Source organism: Zalophus californianus, chromosome 13, assembly GCF_009762305.2.
Source record: "Zalophus californianus isolate mZalCal1 chromosome 13, mZalCal1.pri.v2, whole genome shotgun sequence".
NCBI classification, from domain to species: domain Eukaryota; kingdom Metazoa; phylum Chordata; class Mammalia; order Carnivora; family Otariidae; genus Zalophus; species Zalophus californianus.
In genome coordinates this window covers 2,476,529-2,498,318 of record NC_045607.1, presented here as the reverse complement: position 1 = coordinate 2,498,318, position 21,790 = coordinate 2,476,529, and the positions used below count along the sequence as shown (strand labels likewise).

The window sequence follows — 21,790 nt, the reverse complement described above, 5'->3', positions numbered from 1 at the left end:
TCCCTTTCCGTCAGGAAGAGGGAGTCAAACCTCCTTCTGGACGCAAAACAAACTTCATGCACCTCAGGCTGGGTGGGAGTCTACCAGGACTGGTGAGGAAGCTGGGCTGATAGAACAGGTTTTTTTTGAAGATCCACTGTCCTACTTGTCTAATGTTTCTAGAGTGTCCTGAAAGGGACAGGGTTCATCTAGAGAATCCGTAGAAGGTGTCTGTCCGGCACCTGCCTTAGGGACCAGATTAACGAGGTCTGTGGAGACCACGGGGTTGGCTGTGTACGCACAGGCTCCTGAAATCGCTCAAGAGGGGTCTGTGTCCCGTGGACGTCCTGTACATCTGTCCCAGCAAGCAAACGCTTCGACTACCTTCTGTCCGAGCAACCACACGCAGAGTCGGTGGGGACCGGGTCACGAACGGCAGCACACTGGTGGACGGAGGACTCAGGCCTTGGTCTGAGGGTGGCCTCAGGGTGGCCCCACCTGCTGGTGTGCAGGCCCGGAGGGCACGTTCCTGGATGGTGGCTGCTGCCCGCCTCCCAGAGTGTCACCTGTGTCCCCGGATTGCAGGCTCCCACCTCTGTCTGCCCTTGCAAATCACTCTAGGTCTGGCTCAGAGCCCCCTTCCCTATCCCTTTCCCCCCAGAAGCCTTTCCTCATCCTCAGCCCACAGCCAATGCCCCTCTCTTCCCTGCGCTTGGCTTCTGGAACATTCCATGCCATGGGGTCTTGCTGCTCTGTGCATTTCCTCGCGGGCTGCAGCTCTGACCTCCTCATCCGGACACAGCCCTGCTCCATCCCTGTTGCATTCTGACCCAGCTGTCTTGGGCCCTCTGTTCACAGGGTCCCCCTGGACGCCCAGGCCTTCCTGGGGCTGATGGGCTGCCTGGTCCTCCTGGAACCATGCTCATGCTGCCTGTGAGTATCCTTATTTGTGGGGGTGGGTGGCCAGGGCTCAGGGCTCAAAATGCGGTGGAGAGGGTGCCCTGGGCTCTGAGGATCCATCCCCTGGCCACAGAGTCACTCTGGCCCATCCAAGGGGCAGGGAGTATGGCTCTCTGTAAGAAAGCTGAGGGGCATCTGTCTGTCTCCACTGGGATCTCCAAGTGGGCATGCCACCAGCTGGTTCCTCCTTGTGCCTGACCTGCCCTTGGCCTTGTGGTGCCATCTCCTTCACTGGGAACCCAGGCCCAGGAGGGCATTGTGTGGCATGCTGGCCTGGACCTCAGGCTTCTGACTGGTGGCCCAGTGCTGCCCGGGAGGCTGCGCACAGCTCAGGGAGACTCTGTGTGGAGCCAGCAGCTTCCTGGCTAGGCCTCCGCAATGCAGGCCTTTGCACTGGGCCCTTGGCTTTTTCTTGCAATAGGTAGGGGCTGTGGGGTCTCAGGGTGAGGTGCCACAGAAGCCAGAAAGTTCATCCTAGACCTGGGCCAGGTCTCCAGGTGGCCCCAGGGCTGAAGCTGGCAGGTGGGGCTGGGGCAGCGTGTCCCTGGAGGGTCTGGTGCCAGACGTTGCCCAACCAGAGCCCCCCATGCTCCGCTGTCACCCGAGAGGCCCTGGGGTCCAGGGTGGGCACCTGCATCAGTGCACCCCAGGTGACCCCCATCTTACACCCGCAGTTCCGCTTCGGAGGGGGCGGTGACGCTGGCTCCAAAGGCCCCATGGTGTCGGCTCAGGAGTCCCAGGCTCAAGCCATTCTGCAGCAGGCCCGGGTAAGTGGCGCCTGTGTCCCAGGTGAAGGGGCAGTGGAGGGGGGCTCGCCTCCTGGGGGATCAGGACACTCTGGGGCATGTACCTGTCCTTGTCTAGCTGGGGGCCCAGGCCAGCGCTGGGAAAGGGGCAGGAGGGGTGTCAGGGTTCCCTTGTCCATGCCGAGGGTCCAGGTTCCTGGATACGGACGTGCAGGGCTGTCTGCTGTCCGCTGCGGGGCTCCGGGGATGGACAGACCTGGAAGGGGCTCCCTGTGGGGGGGTGGGACTGAGATAGAGCCTCTGGGAGAGCCCCTGTGAGCCCCAAAGCCCCTCGCCTGGCCTGGGGGTCCCAAGGAGACTTTCTTCCTGACGGCTCCACTCTCTGCAAATCAGCTGGTTAGTGAACCGAGGTTTTAATTGATGACACTCCAGATTGCTGATTGCAGGTGACAAGAGCAGACCCCGGTTCGGTGGGGTGGGTGGGGTGGGTGATCCTTCAGTGGAGCATCGCCTCTAATGGGGCATTTCAGGAAGCTGCTAAATAATCCCTTGTTTGGGCAATATTTATGTGGCTCTGGTGCAGCAGAGGTGATGTTAATGATCAGAACGCGTGGATAATTACAGGACAGCTTGAGTATTGAATTGTTGCTATGGAATAAATTGTCCGCGTGATGCAACGCAGTGCGTGACAAACCCCATTGCCTGCGGCTAGATTTATTGGCTGGGCCTGCCTGGCTGGCCTTTTAATCTGAGAGCTTTAATTGGAGCCAAATGGGTGATGGGCTTACAAGATTTTATAATGCGCACAAATCTTTTCCAAAATGAAAATGGCATGGTGCAGGGACCGGGGCGGGAAACTGGGTTGCAGAATAGGAGCAGAAGAGATCCTTTAGGAAAGGGGGCTGAGCTGGGCTGTGGCAGGTGGGAGCCATGCTCTGGGCGGGGCAGGGTGGGTAACAGCTGAGGGGTGTGGGAGGGGGCGCTGGTTGGGGAGAAAGGAGCAGGTACCCTATCCCTACAAGGGGGGCATGCGCCCCCCCCCCCCCCCCGGTTCCCCCTCCATTCGTGGTTGGCTCACAGGCCCCAGAGGAGTCTCGGTGCTGGGTTTCTGGAGCGCCATCTGACCCCCTCCTGCAGAGGCCCCTGTCCTTGGCATGCCCTGTTGGGCCTTTCCCGCCCGATGGAGCCTCCTCTGCTAGGACCAGTACCCCAGCTGTTCCTCAGCCTGCCCTGTTTTCTCTTGCAGCTGGCCTTGCGGGGGCCGGCTGGCCCGATGGGTCTTACTGGGAGACCCGGCCCCATGGTGAGTCCTTGGTGGGGGAGAGTGGGGGAGCCTGATGAGGGCTGGGGCGTCCTTTGTCAGTCCCTTTTGGCTCCCAGCTCACCCGGAGAGAGCACCCTTTAAGCTCTTTTCAACCACTAATATATCAGCGGCACCCCAGCGGGTACGGGGTCCCTGGGCAGGTCCTGGGGGGAGGCCGTGGGGGCGCGGGGGCTGGGAGGCCTGCCATACCTGCTCTGGCTATGATTTTGCCTCGTGACCTGGGTTGCCTTTCTTTCCAGCTGTCTTTATTCTTTACAATCACATTTCCAAGGTCAAGAGCTCTTGGGTGGGGCAGACCCAGCCGTTCTAGTGCTGCCCTCCCCAGCTGCACAAGCCGAGTGTGGTGTGTGCCCAGGCGCACTCAGGGCCGGCAGACAGGATCCCCAGGGAGTGCAGGCGGCCTTTGCAGTTTGCAAGGAGATGGCGGATTTAAACACCCACCAGTCCGTTCCCTGGGAGGGGCAGACGTGGCTCTCTGCCCGGGTCTGCCTTCGGCACCTGCCCCATCAGTGCTGGCTCAGGGCTGCTCCGTCCATCTGCGGCTCCTGCCTTGTCATGGGCCTGGAGGATGCCCACACGTTGCCCTGAGCTGTGGGCTGTGACAGACCCCAGTCACACTCACCCTGGAGAGAGAAACAAACATGGTGTGGGCTTCATGGCTCCCACCGTCCAGAATTTTGTTCAAAACGAAGAAGACATCCACATAACTGGAAAGTTACTCATCGTCCCTTGGGCTCTGTCCAGGGCAGGCAGGCTGGACTCCTCTGCTCATTCTCAGCGGGAGCCCTGCCCCACGGGGCGACCCCTTTCCCGGGGTCTGATGAGAGTTCCTTAACCCAGACCGTGTCTCTCTAGGGCCCTCCAGGGAGTGGAGGTCTGAAGGGCGAGCCGGGAGACATGGGGCCTCAGGTACGTAGGCACCTCACTCTTGCTGCTTGGAGGGGCACCGCCAGTGTGTCGGAGGTGGTGACTGCTGGAATGGGGGACCCGACACTGCATGTCTTCAGGGAAGCTGGTGGGAGTTGTGGCTTTGTGCACAGCTGGGCGTAGAGCAGAAATACCTGTGCCGTGCAGGGGGACAAGCTGGCCCCGTCGGGCCCTCACTCAGGGCCGCAGATCCTGTGCCCTGCCCGCTGCAGCCCTGAGCTACCATCGGCTGGGTGGATGAGCACGGGGACAAAGCTTTGCTTTTGCCTCTGAAAAACACGGATCCGGCCTGACCCTTTGCCCTCTCTGTTTCCGGACAGGGACCCCGAGGTGTGCAGGGCCCACCTGGCCCGTCTGGAAAGCCTGGAAGAAGGGTGAGTTTTGGGGGTCAGTGCCAACAACCGGGTCACGCGGGGGCAGGGAGGCTGCTCTGTCCCCAGTGCCGGGCTTGAGGCCCGAAGCCCGGCTACTCCCCTCCCATCGAAGGGTGACTGTTTTCAAGGCCGGATCCCCTTCCCCCGGGCGCGAGCTGAGCCAGCGGGTGCTCAGTGTCCTGGGGCAGGTGCAGCTCACCCACCTCTTCTGGCCTGGCCCCTGTCCTGAGCACATTCATTTAGTTTGTAAACGTTTTTAATTGAGGCAGCTTCCCAGGCCTTCTGGGAGCAAGCATGGAGAAGACAAAGTGATTGGTGGGCCTTCTTTCCCTGGGGTAGCCTTGTTTCTCCAGAAATGGCCTCGGTTTGGGGTAGGGGAATGGCCCGGTGGATGTCCAGGGCCCTCGGGACTCTGGGGGGCATTTCCAGTGGATGAAACGAGTTTGTTTCCATATGACCATGGCTGCTGAATAGGACGTGCGTTTACAGGTTGGTATAAATGAACGATCCCCATCCAGACAAGCCAGGGAGAACCTAATGAACTCACATCTCACCAAAAAGATGGCTAAGGAGCGGGTCTTTTCAGCCAGAGAAGGCTTCAAGTGAGGGAAGAGAAAGTTCTGGATGTGAGCCTGTCTGAGGGGTGCTGTTCCCTGGGTCTACCTGGCCACTCTGCTTGGAAAGTGTGTGGGACGGACAGGACCCCTCTGGGGGCGGGGGGCTAACAGTGTTCCTGAACAGGAGTGATGGGGGCACGGCTCTTGTGTGGCCGTCAGGACGCGGGTCCCCCAAGCGTGGGGGATCCAGACCCCATGCAGGGTCAGACCTATGCCTCTACGCGGCCCACCAAAGCCGGAATTCGGTGATTCTTGGGAGACAGTCGGGGGTTTATCTTGGACCTGATTCCGGAAAAAATCGTATTTCATTAAAGGTTTCTGTGAGTCTCTGTAAACGCGTAGTGTCCCTGGGAGGGCAGGGAAGGCGGACAGCGGGTCCTCCCGCGGCTGGCGGGGTTCCACGGCCCGCGGTGAGAGCACCCAGGCGCCCGGAGCGCACGGTGTGCCGGAGGAGAGGCGGCGGGAGGCCGGGTGGGCTGCGCTGGTCTGCCGCTTCTCTGGAGGCCCCGTAGCCGGGCCGGAGCGTGGGGCTGCGAACATGGGAGCGGCTGATTGTCCCACTGAGCGGTGCCGTGCCGTGAGGTCGTGGGAGCGGTTCTGACGAATCTCCCATGATTTCTGAGTGTGTGCACGCCTGCGGGGGGCCCCTGTCAGCTGCTCTGTTCGCCTGGTTAGGCTTCAGCCTTTTGCCCTGGAGCCGAGCCTCTTGGGCGCCTTTCCCGAGGTGACTTTTCATCCCTGGCAGCTCCTTGCAACCTTGAACCCCGGGGAGACAGACTGTCTCCTTGTGGTCTACCCAGATCCCCGGCTTCTTCTCTGTTGCTGCTCTGTCTCCCCTGTACTTTGAGGCCAAAAGCTGCCGCTTTCCAAATGTTCTGTGCCGGGCGGTGAGTGGCCCGGGGACGGCCTTGTTTGATCAGCTGCATGCCGGACGCAGGGAGGAGAGAGGACGCTGCTCTGGGTTAGCCCTTCACGCTCAGCTGGCTGACATCGCTCGTTAGCGAGTCGGCACCTGGCCGAGTCTGCCCCTGTTCCCGTCCAGGTGGCCTCAAGCCTGGCGGGGCTCTCCTGGGGCGACCGTGGGGCCTTTGTGGTGAGCCTGCCCTTCGTCCCTGTGGCCAGTCGGGTGGGGGCCGTGGCCTTGTCCTTGCAGTTTCCTGGGAATAGCCGGAAGTAATGGGCCGGGGAGTGGCTTCAACAGATGGAATGTTGTGCTTACAGTGGGCGGCTGTGTGGCTTTTGTGAGACCAGCCACCACTGTGGGGCTCAGTTTCCTTTGTAGCCAACTGGACTGATCCTAGGCGCTTGCTGTCTGTGGCTCTCCATTCTTTCATCTGGCTTCTGAACAGTGGAAGGGAAGGGAGCTGTGTATTGATGCAGGGACACGCTCTCTCTGAGCCACAGACCCACAGACCCCCAGTCCCGTGGATAGACGGAGCTGCCTGTTGGCTCTCCTGCAGCATGGTCCCAGCCCAGGCGCAGAGACAGGTGGCACTACCCCCATCCGGCATTTCAGATGATGAGGGCCACAAAGACGTGAACCACGTCGAGAGATGTGCAGCAGCCCCAGGACCCCGGCTCTGGGTCCTCTGGACCAGCCTGGCCACGTGGGGCTGTGCAACTCTGCTGGGCCTCACCCGAAGCCACCACTCACAGGTCCCCGTGACAGCTTGCCTCCTCTGTTCCAGGGCCGAGCTGGGAGTGACGGAGCAAGAGGGATGCCTGGACAGACTGGCCCCAAGGTAGGCTATGCTCACTGCCTCCTGGGGTCCTCGGAACTGTGGCCGCGATCGCTGTCATCATGTTGGTGATGTGGCCAATATGTCCGTCATGTGGTGAATGTAATTCTGATGGCAAGTAATGACTCATGACGTTCGCGCTCCTTCAGTGAGCACACCGTGATGTGGACGAGCTGCTGTTATCCAGAGTGGGTAGAAAATGGGTCACCACACCTGCCAGGTTTTGGACATCCGTTCACCTAGTAGCTGGTGCGGATGAGCTCGGGTGCTCCCCACTGAGCTCCTGCGAGGCTCTGGTCTCGGGTCCCCGGAGCAGCATGGAGGGAAGAAGGGCTTCTTGAATCTCTCCCAGTAGCCCACGGTCTTCTTCCAACCACAGAAGTATCTTAAGCCTGAATTAGCCTACTCTCGGCTTCACCGCACGTGGTTTGCCACATCCACGAGACAGGGCTCTGCTCCTGGGCTCCAGGAGGCAACCTGGGTGGCCAGGGAGCCAGGGTGCGTGCAGCCCAGCGTTGGCCCATGCGCCAGATGGGTATGGGCAGCTACGCGTGCCGGGCTGTGCTTGGCGCTGAGGGCGGAGCAGTGAGCGAGATGGGCGCACATGCCGGCGCTGTCAACGAGGCTCAGAGTCTGTGGCCTAAAGACAAAAGTCACCTCTGTGTTTCTGGCCTTTGTTGGTGTTTGAGGGAAAAGAGCCCAGGAACATAGACCCAAGGCAGTGGGGTGTGTGGTTAGCGGAGGCCAGGGGTCACTGCGCACGGGGTTTCTGGGGCCTGGGTTCACAGACGCCACCCGAACTATGGCCGGAGGCAGGGCGGCTGAGCTGTGTGCGGTGCGGCGTCTGAACAGCCTCTCTGTCCCCTTACAGGGTGACCGCGGCTTCGACGGCCTGGCCGGACTGCCGGGGGAGAAGGGCCACCGGGTGAGTGTCCTGTCTGAGCGCTCGCGGCAGAGGCCCTGATGGGTTCTGTTTCTCCTGAGGCCTTCGTGCTCTCACGTGGGGCTGGGTTCCCTCCAGTCCCGGGTGGTCCCTAAAGAAACTTGCAGGTGTGGGGTGTGAAAGCCAGTGCCAACGTGATGCGTTTGCTGGTGGAAGGTCAGCCCACAGAAAGGCCCCGTGCTCGAGGGGCTCAGTAGGGCGAGGGTGAGCCTTCCCTGGAGGAACCCGCTGTCTGATCGGTGGTGCACCACGAGCTGCCGAGGGCCCTTTGCACAGCCCACGTGGCTGCAGCTGATGAGGGCGGGTGCGTGCTGTGCCCGGCAGCCCCCGTGTCTCCTCCCGTGGGAGGCGGTCTCCACGAGACAGCCCCGTGCCGCTCACTGGACACTTTCTACCTTACCTGTTCTCTTTGAAGTAGACGATGCCTCTTTTATACTTGGGCACGTGTGGATACGCGAGCACACACACACGTTGTGTTGGCGGGGGGGGGGGGGCTGTTATCCATCACGTCCCACAGCGTGTTGAGAAATGGCCGCAGTGATTTACCAAAGCTGCGTTGTCCACATTCTCCAACTGTGACATGGAGGCTGGAATAAAGGCAGCCTCCAGGTCAGGGCCCATCCGTTGGATGCATGAGCACATATTGAGCACCGACTGTGTGCAAGGCCTGAAGCTGCCAGGGGTGGGAGGTGGCCCAGCTCTCCCCCTCAGGACACTTGCTGTGCAGGATGGCAGCCCTTTTTTGGGGGACCCTGTGGGGCTGGGGTGCTCTCAGAAGCTGACAGGGTGTGGCCAAGACCCCGCTGCAGTGTCCCGGGGCGCCCCATGTCCGTGGACTTGTCCCCGGCCCTGCCTCCTGACATCAGCTCGCCAAACGGCCGTCTGAGGCTCCGGGAATCTTGAGCGGGCTCGGGACTTCCAGGGTCGGAATCACAGAAAGACGGGTGGGCATTCGGGACAGTCGTGGGTGGCTGCTCCCAGGTGCCTAATGCAGACCCTGCTTGACTTCCTAGGGTGACCCTGGTCCTTCTGGGCCGCCAGGACCCCCAGGAGATGACGGAGAACGGGTACGTGCCCGCCTGCCTGCCCCTCAGGGGGTCTGGGCCGGAAACAGCTGGGAAACGCTGGTAGCAGAGCGCTTGGCTGCCAGGCTCGGGGCTGGGGGCGGGGGGCTTGTAGAGGGCGAAGCCACAGGAGGTGGGGACAGCCTGCAAGCCACTTCTGAGGTAAAACAGGTGAAAACATTTAGCTTGACCCCTGGTCCTACGCTGTGTGGCATCCTGGAGTGGCTTTCACCTGCCACCGGCCTCAGAGAGAGGGCCCCCAGTTCCAGGAGGCAGGTGCCCAGGTCACGTGGAGGAGGGGTGTCGGGAGAGGTCGTGAGCTCAGTGTCTCTGCTCGTCCATGGTTCGGGCGGAGGCTGTGGGTGGCAGAGCCCGGGGATGGGGGGAGGGGTGGAGAGTCTGGGACAGACCGTCCCGGCTCTGGAGCAGGGGTGGGGCAGCGGGCCGGGAGCGTGCAGCGGGGCACGATGCTGTGCCCGAGGCTGGAGCTGGGCCGGAGCTGGGCCGGAGCCGGGCCTCTCCCAAGGGCTCCACAGAGTCCCGGTGTTTGTCAGGTGTTTTCCTGGGGCTGCGGGCTCAGTGTTAGACCTAAGCACCATTATCCTGCGACAGAGAAGCACGTGGGGGGCTTTTAAGCCCCTGCCTCCATGTACCCCAGTCACTTACACTGTGTCTGGGGGTGTTAGGGGTGTTTTAGGAAAAGGTTTAGAAGCCCTGTGAGTGAGGGGAGCGGGTGGGGTGTCGGAGGGGCAGGTCCCGGCTGTGCTGCTGTCCTCAGCAGCTCCCAGGTGGGCTTTGTCAGGGCACCTTCTGCTGTCTAGGCCCCAGCACAGTTCACTGCGCCCTGAGAAAGGCCAACAGGGTCCTCCTGGACGTCTGTGCTCCTTGAATCAGAGCAGGTGTGTGCGTGTGTGTGTACATGCGTGTGCAGGGCTGGGTGTGCTCGTGTGTGTGCGTGCACAGGGTGAGCGTGACTTCATGTGCGCACGTGCGTGCCAGGTGTCCGCGCACGTTCGTGTGCAGATGTGCAGGCCTGGCTGTGTGCGTGCACGTGTGGGGAAGAGAGAAGGGAGCGGCTCGTTGTCGGAGAGAAGCGGGGTGTTGACAAGCAGCTCCTGACCTGGGACCAGTCGAGTCTAGGCAGCATTTCCCTGTCCAGCTGGGAGGGAAAGACTCATCCTGGTTTACTCCCCCAGCTGTGTTTAGGGCCCTGGCAGAGAGGTTAGGCTACCTTGGGGTTGTCCCGGGGGATCTGGTGATGTCCCTGACTCCTCTCCTCCCCAGCTTCTAGCACGCTTGTTCTTGCCTGTCGTTTACCTTCATCCCTCTCCTCCTCCCTCACCCTGCCCCTCCATCTCCCCCTCCCTCCCTCCCCCTTCCCTCCCTCCCTCCCTCCCCCCTTCCCTCCCTCCCTTCCCCTTCCCTGCCTCCCTCCCTTCCCCCTTCCCGCCCTCCCTCCCTTCCTCCCTTCCTCTCCCCCTCCATCTCCCCTTCCCTCCCTCCCCCTTCCCTCCCTCCCTCCCTTCCCTCCCTCCCTCCCTCCCTCCCTTCCCTCCCTCCCTCCCTCCCTTCCCCTTCCCTCCCTCCCTCCCTCCCCCTTCCCTCCCTCCTTCCCTCCCTTCCCTCCCTCCTCCCTTCCCTCCCTCCCTCCCTCCCTTCCCCTTCCCTCCCTCCCTCCCTCCCCCCTTCCCTCCCTCCCTCCCTCCCCCTTCCCTCCCTCCCTCCCTCCCCCTTCCCTCCCTCCCTCCCTCCCCCCTTCCCTCCCTCCTTCCCTCCCCCTTCCCTCCCTCCCTCCCTTCCCCCTTCCCTCCCCCTTCCCTCCCTCCCTCCCTCCCTCCCTTCCCCCTTCCCTCCCTCCCTCCCTCCCCCCTTCCCTCCCTCCCTCCCTCCCCCTTCCCTCCCTCCCTCCCTTCCCCCTTCCCTCCCCCTTCCCTCCCTCCCTCCCTCCCTCCCTCCCCCTTCCCTCCCTCCCTCTCCCCTCCCTCCCCATCATCTCTCACCCTCCCAGTTTTCTGTCTCCATCTAGCTTCGACCCCTCTATCATTCATCCCTATCCTTACCCATCAAGGTAACCGGATTCTTTGCTCATGTGATTTTTCCTGTGCAGCTTTTTCTCCTCGTTGGACCTGTGGTTTGTGACCTCCTGAGCAGTGTCCCAGGGCCCCAGATCTCACCTTTTCCCTGTAGCTTTCTGGGAGTGAGGACATTTGGGCCTTCCCGGCTGGTACCGGGACCCGTAAATCTGGCAGAGGCAGAAGCCGCCCCAGGACACAGCATCCTGCACGGCTGCAGGGAACGTTGTCTCTCTGTCTGAGCTTTGGAACTTGTCTCTGAAATCCTGCCTCTTTTCTCCCTACAGGGTGACGACGGAGAAGTCGGGCCCAGAGGGCTGCCTGGGGAACCTGTAAGTCCTGGTCGCATTCTGTGTCCTCAGCATGGCCACGGGCTGTTTGAGGAGGCTACTCTGAGCAGAACCAGGGACCGACCCAGAGCACAGATTAGAGGAACAGAGACACATCTGGGGGACTCTCGAGGGAGGGAAAGAAGGAGCACATTGGAGAGGCTGGTAGGGCAAATATGACCTTCCCTAGAGGACCCTGGACACTGGGTCATCCTGGTGGGCGTCCAGGGTCATCCTGGTGGGCGTCCAGGGTCATCCTGGTGGGCGTCCAGGGTCTTCATGGTGTGTCCAGGGTCATCGTGGTGAGAGTCCAGGGTCATCGTGGTGGGCGTCCAGGGTCATCGTGGTGGGCGTCCAGGGTCATCCTGGTGGGCGTCCAGGGTCATCGTGGTGAGAGTCCAGGGTCATCGTGGTGGGCGTCCAGGGTCATCGTGGTGGGCGTCCAGGGTCATCGTGGTGGGCGTCCAGGGTCATCGTGGTGAGAGTCCAGGGTCATCGTGGTGGGCGTCCAGGGTCATCGTGGTGGGCGTCCAGGGTCATCGTGGTGAGAGTCCAGGGTCATCGTGGTGGGCGTCCAGGGTCATCGTGGTGGGCGTCCAGGGTCATCGTGGTGAGAGTCCAGGGTCTTCATGGTGGGCGTCCAGGGTCATCGTGGTGAGAGTCCAGGGTCATCGTGGTGGGCGTCCAGGGTCATCGTGGTGAGAGTCCAGGGTCATCATGGTGGGCATCCAGGGTCATCATAGTGAGTGTCCAGGGTCATCATGGTGGACGTCCAGGGTCATCATGGTGGGTATCCAGGGGCTTCATAGTGGGTGTCCAGGGGCACCATGGGGGTGTTCAGGGTCATCATGGGGGTGTCCAAGCTGCAGGCATGGTGGACACCCAGAGCACATCAGGCAAGTGTCCAGGGGCAGTTGCAGGGACTGATCAAATGGTTTGCCATCCCTTCTGATGTCTACACTTCCCAAAAGTGGAGCCTTCCATCAGGGTGGTCCTCCTGTGACATCAAACAGCTCTTTTCCCCAAGCTGACCTCTATTCAGGGCCCAAGCAAATTTCCTCAGTGACAAAGAACACCATTTACATTTCACTTATGGTTACTTTTCAAATGTCTCACTTTTGTTGTCCGCGTCGCCACGGCCGTATGCATCTGGCGATGTTAGTGGAGAAGTATTGCGAACATGGCCCAGAGAGAGCCTGGCGTTGCTCTCACACACTCACTGGGGACTAAATTATACCCTGCGTGTCTGATTAGCCCCTAAGAAGAATCCATTACCCAGTCCTCCCCTCAACACGCGTCTAAGTGATACCTTCTGGATTATTAACTCCTAGAAAGCCATTTACAGGGCCACGCATTTACGTAACGAAGGGGACAGTTACATGGCAAGAGCATGGGAACAGTTTCTCTTCCGTGGCATCTGAAGAGTGCCCATCAAAAGTAAGGGCGCTCACGCGTTGGTTAAGGCCTGGATGATTCCCCAGCGGGCAGGGCAGGTGTGAGGGGTTCGGGATGGGGCTCCTTTGCGTGGTGGGCAACGGCTCTGCTGTGTGGCCTTCTGAGTCTCGTGAACCGTGCTGGGGCCGGCACCACCTTGGAGCCGTGACCGTCCATAAGCACGAGGGGCTGTCCCCACACGTGCCCCTTGCCGCAGGGGAGGGAGGGACTGAGCTCTGGGCTGTCGTGGTGCCCCAGAAAAAGCCTGAGCCCCGCGCTTTGTCTCTGCATTTGACCACCGCATTCCCGTCAGCGGGTCCGCCCTCCGCCTTCTGGTGTCGGAAATGCAGTCGTGCACTCCTGCACGGAGGGATCTGAGAGGGAGCCAGTAAGGAGACATGCACCAAAGCACACCATGCAGCAGAGTGTCTTTGTGGCCTCCGTGAGGAGAGCTTTTGTGTGCACCTGCCCTAGGCGAGGGTGAAAGAGCCCCCTTGACTTGAAAGGCTCCCCTGGTTCTGAGGGCGCCCCCTCATCCGTGGTCTGAGCCGCCCGTTAATTCCTGGCTCCCGCCTCTGCGTCCAGAGCCGAGGTGGAGAGGTGGGGCGGGGCGAGGAGGTGAAGCAGGTGAGGATGGGGTACTGGCCATGCCTCTTGGGGAGATGTGGACACCTGCGTGGCAGCTAAGGCTCTGGGAGGAGCAAGGCTCTGGGAGGAGAGAGGCTGCAGGATTTGCTTGTGGGCAGGGCTGGGGCGGGGATTCTTGGCCAAGTGTGAACAGCCTGTCCTTTCCTCTTGCAGGGGCCACGCGGTCTGTTGGGGCCGAAGGGGCCCCCGGGACCTCCTGGACCTCCGGTAAGGCCTGTCACCTCTGCACGTCTGTCCACTCTGACGCTTGCCCGGCTAGTTGAGGTCAGCAGGGCTCTGATGCCCCCAGGCAGACGGAGCCCTCCGGCACGTGTGGCTTTGTGGGTGGAGTCGCGGAGGCCAGTTGGCTGTGATGCTCCCCCTTCCTCACGCGGCACGTGCTGTTATCAACAGTCCCCGGGATGCCTCATGTCCTCCTTCTCGGAAGGTTCTGGGAGGAGGCAGCCCATGGGTCTGGTGGGGCCCTGTCCCGACGCGTGGCTTCCCTGGGCCTGCCACACCCAGTGCTGGGGCCCAGCAGCTCCACCGACCCCTGGCCGATTGAGCCTGTGGGACTTTTTAGAATCGACCCTTGCCCCGTCCCCAGAGGGTGTGCCATCCTAAGACACGTGGCCAGGACACCAAGCCGAGTCAGGTGGGATTTTCCCTGTGAGCATCATGGACTCTTTAGCATTCTGTCTTGGTGTTTCTTTCCTTTCAATCTCATCCAGGGTGTGACGGGGATGGATGGCCAACCAGGCCCAAAAGGAAACGTGGTAAGTCTCCGGGGTCTGCCACCTAGCTGTTGCCAACAAACCAGACGGGACTCTGAGGAGGAGGGCGCAGGCCCTGAGCCCCAGCCCCGCCTGGAGCCGGCAGCGGGAGAGCTCGGGCTTGTCCCCGCCGGAGCCGGACCACAGCCGCGCAGGCGCGGAGGGAACGTACCTTCTCCCCACGCTGTGCCCTGGTGATGAGCATGCACCGTGAGCCAAGCCCACGAGAGATCAGTCTCACGGCTCTACCGTGAGACTTCAGCACAGTGTTTTGGGAATGTTCTGCCAAACAGAATACTTTCCGGTCTCTTCCTTTCGGGGGCTCCTTCCTGGTGGCTGTCTGGGTCGCTGGCAGAAACCACTGAGTGCCTCTTGCATTGGGGGTCAGCGTGGAGAGCCTCGCAGGTGCCAAGGCCCGGTTCCCCTCTGCTATGGGGCTACCTGCCTCCTCCCGCCTGGGCATCGTCCTCTGACGCTGGTGTTGGGCATGAGAGCAGACTGTTTCTCTGCATGCCCTCCGGAGTCCCCATCAGTGCCCTCGCTTATGTTCCCTCTAGGGCCCCCAGGGAGAGCCCGGCCCCCCAGGACAGCAGGGTAATCCAGGTGCCCAGGTAAGTGAGCAGCAGTGGGCAGCGGGAGATGAGGGTCTCCGCTGGGGTGTGCTAGGCCCTGTGCTGCCAGTTCTGGCCAAAGGGACCTACAGCCTGGATGTGACCTAGAACCGAGTCATGAGGGAGACGGTGCCAGGGAAGGTGGACGGGTGGCAGGGAGGAGTTTGGGGCCAACTTCCTTGACCTTTCCTGCCCTGCTCCACCTCTCCTAGGGTCTTCCAGGCCCCCAGGGTGCCATCGGTCCTCCAGGGGAAAAGGTGAGTGGGCTGTGCTGGTGTAGGGATGGCCCCACCTGCCGGCAGGGTGTGTTTCTGCCCCTGGGAAGCTCATCCCGCCAGGGTCCGGGCCGTGGGAGTGCTGGTCACCCCCAGCCTGTGTGTGCCTCTGTACTCCCCCAGATGCAGGGAAGCTCAGCTCACCCTGCGCCGAGCAGATGAGCTCAGGGGAAGATCAGGGATCTTCGTCTTTCACTGATCATAAATTCACTCAGTTACCCATGGCGTTCATTGTATAGCTATGTAGAGGATTGCCAGATTTAGGAAGAAAAATAAACACAGGGCACTCTGTTAAATTTGAATCTTTGTGGTTTGCCTGACACCCAAATTTAACCGGGCATCTTGTTTTCTTGTTGTTCACTTTTGTTTTGTTTTTGTTAAATCTGGCAACCCTGAGTGTATCCCCGGTACCTGCTGAGAGCTTGTGCTCAACCCCAGGTGCTTCACTTGGCTCAGAGCTGCCTCTAAGGTGTGGTTCTCGGTACCTCAGATGGCCAGGCAGCACTGGGAACCCTGCCTGTCTGGACTTGGTGGGTGCGTTTTGTTCCGGTAGCAAAACCTGCAGGTCCAGGAAACAGCAGAGGGCGAGGGTCCTTGTGCTCTGGATGCTTCAGTTGCTGGAAGCTTCCGTGCCTCTGAGCATCCCTTTCAACAAATGTTCTTTGAGCAGAAATGTTGAGAAGTGCCCTTGGGGGCAGGTGGAGGGTGGGGCAGCCTAGGGAAGGGGAGACCCCAGGGCTCACGGGGTCTCTGGTTTGTTCCAGGGTCCCCTGGGTAAACCAGGCCTCCCAGGAATGCCCGGTGCCGACGGACCCCCGGTGAGTACCCTGCCCGCCTCACCTCTTCACACACCGCCTGGCCCCGGGGGGGTCCCCAGGGGCGGGGACCTGGCACCCAGGCCTGCAGCCGCCCCCCTCGCCCCTCGTTTCCTCCCTCCCACCTCCGCAGATGAAGACCCGATTGATTGTGAGCTTGCTTGCCCAGTAATTACTGGGCTTTGGACACACTTTTCCATAATGGGTTCCATTCAAGGGGTGGAGACTGCATGAATAGGAACATGAGCTATTTACTGGGGGTGCTGCTTCATGACCAGAGCCCAGCCTGCATTTTTAACTCTGAGGAGGAGGGTGGGCTGGGCTCTGAGCCGGTCCCTGTGTCGCTGGTGTTTGAAGGGAAGGACAGCGAGTGCGCCGAGTGTATTTTTATCGATCACACACTGAGAAGGAGGGTATTCATGAGCGCGTTTGCTATGTGTGAGCACAGCTGTGGAGCCAAATTAGATGGCGCCTAGAAATAGCGAGCCAGTGGCCCGTCCAATCCGAGGCTGGGCTGTCGGAGGGAGGGGTGGGGAGATGACACACGGTCAGTGCGTGTGAGTGTGTGTGGTTTCATCTGCACCCACGGCCCTCTCTGCAAGTCGCTGGTGGGATTTGGGGATTTGGGTTTTTTTAGAGGATTCAGGTGATGCTGCATACACAGCCTGTTTCCACAAACAAGATTGGATGAATTACCTGTTTCAGACAGGGCGTATTTTATTGTTCTAATCAAGCCGTTAAAAACTAAGCAAGAGCTCAATATGTTGACACTCAAAATTGGTGACTGTTTAAGGCACAACCGTCTGCTTCCCTTTCCACGGCGGAGCGTGGTCCGGTCCAGGGCATCACACGTCCGCCACCGCCCTGTCCTTCTCCGAGCTGGCGGCTCCCCTGCGCCACTGCGCGAGAGCTGCCCTGGGCCTCCCGCGTCCTCCCGGGCCCACATGTCTGCGAGCGCGGACACAGCATGTCACTCCCCTCCTTTAACTTATATTCACACTTAATTTCCTCTTCTGATTATAAAATAACACATCTTGTTATGGAAAATTAGCAAAGTAAATGAAATGAAAACAAAATTAAAACCACCTTGACGCCAACTTCAAGGCCCAACCTGCAATAGCATAGGGGCTCGTCTCCTCACATGCATTTTACCCCCGTGCAGCTTCTGCAGCGGCCGCGGGGTGAGGGTGCTGGGGGTGGGGCAGGCTGTAAACCCCCATCCCCGACCTGACTGCTTCTGCCAGGGAGACCCCCGCGCCATCCCCACACTGACACCCCCTCCGGTGTTCTTCCCACCGTGCGGCCCGTTGGCTGCACCTCTCCCTTCCCCCAACGAACACTCAAACCGGAAACAAGAACGCCCTGCGGACCTGGCTGAGTGTGGCCGCCCGCAGGTGCTTCACGCGGCAGACACTGCGGGGGCGACCGGTGCCGCAGCCCCAGCAAGCCGGCCAGTTGTCTCCCATGAATCTGCAGGGATAGAGACCTTGAGCACACCCTTGCTACCGAGGCAGTGGGCTGTTGATCATCCTTAAAGAGAGGGTTTTATTTCTTCTTCCCTCGAGTTGGTTGCATTTGGCTTTGGCTGCGGAAAGTAAGGTTGATTTAAAGCCCTTCAGAAGGAGGGAGTGTTTCGGGGCCGACACACGCTGGAGCGCGTGGTTAAATCATCCCGGAGAGCCCACGACGGGGAGACGGGCATGTGAATTATGGTTCGAAGGAATATTACGGAGCCAGTAAAAACCGACTTTCGGCAAGTATTCAGTGACATGAGAAAAGGCACACCATGCAATATTAAATTAAAACTGCACCACGCGATGCCAGTTTTGTGTTCCGGTGTGCAGAACATGGATCAGAGGACCGGTAGCACAATGAGCCAGGGTTGCTGCAGGCAGTGAGGTTATGAGGGACCTCGTCTGCTTTGCCTCTTGCCTGATGGGCTACAGAGAACATATATTACTTTTTTAATCAGAAAAATATCAAATACACATAATTTAAGCTTTATTATTTTTCCATTATACGATATATGCTCGTTACAGAGTATTGCAAAAATGCAAACACATGGCAAAGGAAGGGAGACAGCCTGGCTTTTCCCTAGGGGAGAATCAATCTCTTATTTTGATGTATTTCCTTTCAATGTTTTTCTGTTTCGACATTTTTAATAAGTGTGCTTTGTGCTTTCCCCCCACGTAGTTGCTCTCATTTTATAAATACAACTTAAAATGCACCTAAAGAAATTTGGCCTCCATTCAAATAATGCTAGTAATTACGATAATTGCTGACGCGTGTTGGCTGTTTGCTCCGAGCTGGGCGCAGTCCTGACGGCTTGGCAAACCTGCTCTTCCCCGTCCCTGCAGCATCGCTGGGCATGTGATTGCCTGCATCACGTGAGCAAGGACATTACCATGTGGAGGGCGAAACTTGCCCTCCGAGGGACCCATGTGGGCTCTGCCCCCCGTGTGTGTGTCGCTTGGAGCCCGTGGCTCGAGCACCCCCAGATGCCCTCCCCGTGTCCCCGGGTCCTTAACGGAAATATGCTGGAGTAAAATCCCCCCAAGAAGCCACGTGGCAGAGGGGGGGCAGGATCCACTGTGACCCAGTCACCCTGAATCAGGACACCTTCCCTTCTCCTCGGCACTGTTTGGGTCCAGCCCTGACATCATGAGGCGCTGGCGCCGTGAGCCTTGTTTTGGGAAGGCAGCATGGCGGACGGCGTGTCCCCCTTGGGCCAGAGCAGCAGGTGTGGTCCATCTGGTGCCTGATTTCCCCCGAAGGCAGGCACCCCCAGGCTCCCCATGCTCCGAGGCTCCCTGAGGGCACCCTGCCCTGCAGAGGAACTTCTGTAGCCTCCTGCTTGCTTGGCCCTCAGAGCAGGCTGTTTGCAACAGCATTAAATCCAATTGCACAACTAATACAAATAAAATGGAATACCCACAAATCATTTATTCAAAGAGACGAGATTTAGGTCCCCATAATGCTGATGCGTTCTAGAAATGGAGTCCTCGATGCTTAGGACACTCAAGCTGAAAGAGCACCTAGTCCACCCTCTCCTTTGACACACGAGGACGTGGAGGCCCAGAGAGGGCAAGTGACTTCCTCAAGGTTACACAGCGGGTGGTGGGTAACCAGGCCTAGAATCCGACGCTGCCCTGCCAGCATCCTCACCACAGCACATGGCCTCTTTACTGGAATCCTTGGGGGTATTTCCAGACAGTGAAGTGTTTCTCTTTCTGCTTTTATTTCTGGCTTGCCTCATGAACTCAAAGGCATAAAACTAGTGACCGACCTCGGTTGGAAAGTCAGAGAGCTCGCATTTCTGAGAATGGGATTGGTCGGAGCTCAGGTAGACAGGGCAGTGACTCGAGGGCCGTGACCATGTTTGCTGGGCGCTGGCTCTGAACGCATATCGTGGGATTAGGTCATCCGCTTCAGCCTGCACCAGCTGGGAGGCAAACAGCCCGAAGACTTAGGGATGCACTGGGACCCCAGCCGAGTGACAGCACGTGGTCTCTGTCCCGGCACCAGCCTGCCCGCCCCCCCCACGTCTCCCAGCATGAGAGCGTGGGTCCTGCCAACAGCATGGCGCCTGCCTGTCCGGAGGCCAGCATGGCCAGACCCCTGGTCCCACTTCATCCCTCCCTCGGCACAGAATCCCTGATGTGAGGGCCCTGAGGCCATGGTTCCGGCTCACCTGCTCTTGGAGGCGGGCTGGGCGTCAGTGAGTCCAGTGACATCCTCGTGCGTGGATCCTGCCCGTGGGCGTCCAAGCATGTTCTCCGCCACACCAGCTCGGGTTGTTGCTGCGCCTGCCACGGAGCCCACGTCACAGAGGGGCAGCCGAGGGTCAGGGCTGAACCACTGGCTCGGGGCCACGCGGCTGGGAGTGACCTCTGCGGTCAGCTACCATCTGATGCCTTTGACTTCCAGCCTCTCTGGCTGAGGGTGCGGGGGAAGGAGATGGGGGGGCCCAGCTCTCCCTCCCACGTGTGACAGCAGCTTGGGGGGTGGCCACTGACTAATGCCCACCTTCTCTCTCCTGACAGGGGCACCCTGGCAAAGAAGGCCCTCCAGGAGAGAAAGGAGGCCAGGTGGGTTCAGAAGGGAATGAGCCGGGGCAGCTGGGCCCTTCCTCGGGTGTCTGTGCCCAGGGGACCCAGCCTCGGGGGGCGGGGGACCTCCACCCATCTAGGTCCCCGTGACCCTTCCCCACCCTTGGTTACTGCATATGGGGTGTGGGCACAGCCGTCACCTTGGCCACACAAAAGCTGAGTGATAAGTGAAGGTCCTGGGCCAGGGGCTCCAAATGACTCTTTGCCATTGTTTGTTTGGGGTCCAGGACGTGGGGGTTTGACGGTGGGATGGAGTCCCCAGGCAGCCTGAGACCCAGGGACTTGTCTCCTGCCCTGTTTGTGGCCAAAGTCCACTTGCACTCCCTTCATTCGCCCAGCCCGCCCCGGGCCCGCACCTGCTCAGTGAGCTGGGGGGTCCCATACCTGCTCAGTGCCTTGGGGGAGGCCCGCACCTGCTCAGTGAGCTGGGGAGGGGGGGGCGCACCTGCTCAGTGAGCCGGGACAGTTGTCAGCAAGGCCCTTTGGCTGTCAACGGCAGCCCCTCCCAGATGGTCAGCCCTTGTCCCAGTCGGAAGCTCTCCCGTGTCGTCGGAGGTGCCTCTGCTGGGAATACGCTGCTTTCGCGGCAGCCTGGCGCTCCCAGAGCATCAGAGCGTCTCACTGCCCCACCCCTACTCCCCACCTGCTGGGCTGGGGCCATGGTTGGATTGGCCCCTGGTGTTCTCATCACAGGGCACAGCCTGTACTTCTGCTTTCCTGGGGGGCTGGGTCCCATGGAAGCAGGTCCTGTGTGTCTCCTGAGGAGCCTCTTCCGAGGGTCTGATCTGGGATGTCCTCTCTGCTCAGAGCAGGGGGAGTGTGCTGGTGGAAGGGAAGCTTTCCAGCTGTGTGGGGAGCACGCGGGCGGACACAGCCATGCCTGCCCACCTGAGACGGAGCTAATGGTCTTTCCCTTTTGGTTTTAGGGTCCGCCTGGCCCCCAGGGCCCAATCGGCTACCCGGGTCCTCGAGGAGTCAAGGTGAGATTCTCGCTGCTTCACGGCTTCCTGGAGGTCAAGGTTGGGCTAGCAGGGCACGGCAGCCCTGGTCCTCCTGGGCTCGTGGGATCCTGGGACAGAGGTCCTGGGCAGGCGGGGTAGTGACTGTCAGGGGCCAGGAGGGGCTGATCCCGAGCAGGGGACGTCTCTGGCACGTCTGTGACAACCCAGCAGGACCGTGGCCATCTGTCCATCCGTTGGGACGCTGCTCTATTTGTCACCCAGAGCCTACTCTCTCCCAAGCCCCACAGGGACGCACACCTCAGCTGAGGTGAAGAGCCTGGCACACAGGCTTCCGGGGGCTTTGCATGTCCGGAGAGGGAGAGCCCGTCCCCATGGATAACACCTGGGCAGACCGAGCGCCTCGGTGGGCGGGGGGAGCTGGTGGGAGGTGTCCATTTATCCACAATTGCGTTTCTGCCGCTGAAAGCCTCCCGGAACCTGGTTAAACGGGGCACAGAGCTCCGGAGCAATACCCAGCGCACAGGCCCCGTCTGTTCCGCCAGAGCTAACCGTGTTTTGCTTTGAGTCGTGTAATGTAAGCTGGCTCTCTGGACTTGACGGGCACGTTTACATGGAGAGGGAGATGCCCCGAGGGACGTGTGCTGGGCGGGGGTGGGGTGGGGTGGCAGTGTTCTGCTTTCTCCGAGAACATTAAGGGCGTAGCGTCGGAAAGCTCTACGTGATTCTGGGGCTTGAAGGAAGCCAATAGAGTCTTTCCTTCAAAATGATTTTAACTTGATGTGAAGGGAAATATATACATATGTATACACACAGAGCTAGCTCAGCCTGAGCCTTCAGCACGAACACACCCATCGGCTCCTGCCCCGGATCCACATCATTTCGGATGCTTAATGCTCCTGAGCATTCTTGCGCATCAGGAGTGTGTGGCTGGCATGCGGTGTGGTGGATGGAGAAGCCAAGACCTCAGGGTTCAGTCACGTGCCCCTAGTTAGCCTAACATCGGTGCCTCAGTCAGGACTCAGACCCAGACCCGCTTATTCTGAACCAAGTGCCCCGGACGGGACCCCGAGCCGCCCAGCTGCGTGTCCCAGGAACCGTGGGTTTCCGAGG

At 60.2% G+C, this 21,790-nt stretch overlaps 1 protein-coding gene across 1 annotated transcript in view; it reads left to right on the top strand.

Annotated features, from left to right (window-relative positions):
- The window catches only part of COL5A1 (collagen type V alpha 1 chain), a 154,285-nt gene that overhangs the window by 79,990 nt on the left and 52,505 nt on the right, over nt 1-21,790 (top strand). Inside the window, 16 exon segments of the mRNA XM_035723591.1 lie at nt 838-912; nt 1,614-1,706; nt 2,932-2,988; nt 3,865-3,918; nt 4,257-4,310; nt 6,616-6,669; nt 7,538-7,591; nt 8,623-8,676; nt 11,033-11,077; nt 13,310-13,363; nt 13,867-13,911; nt 14,466-14,519; nt 14,732-14,776; nt 15,559-15,612; nt 19,653-19,697; nt 20,645-20,698. Of these exon segments, the coding sequence (XP_035579484.1) occupies nt 838-912; nt 1,614-1,706; nt 2,932-2,988; nt 3,865-3,918; nt 4,257-4,310; nt 6,616-6,669; nt 7,538-7,591; nt 8,623-8,676; nt 11,033-11,077; nt 13,310-13,363; nt 13,867-13,911; nt 14,466-14,519; nt 14,732-14,776; nt 15,559-15,612; nt 19,653-19,697; nt 20,645-20,698 (891 nt within the window).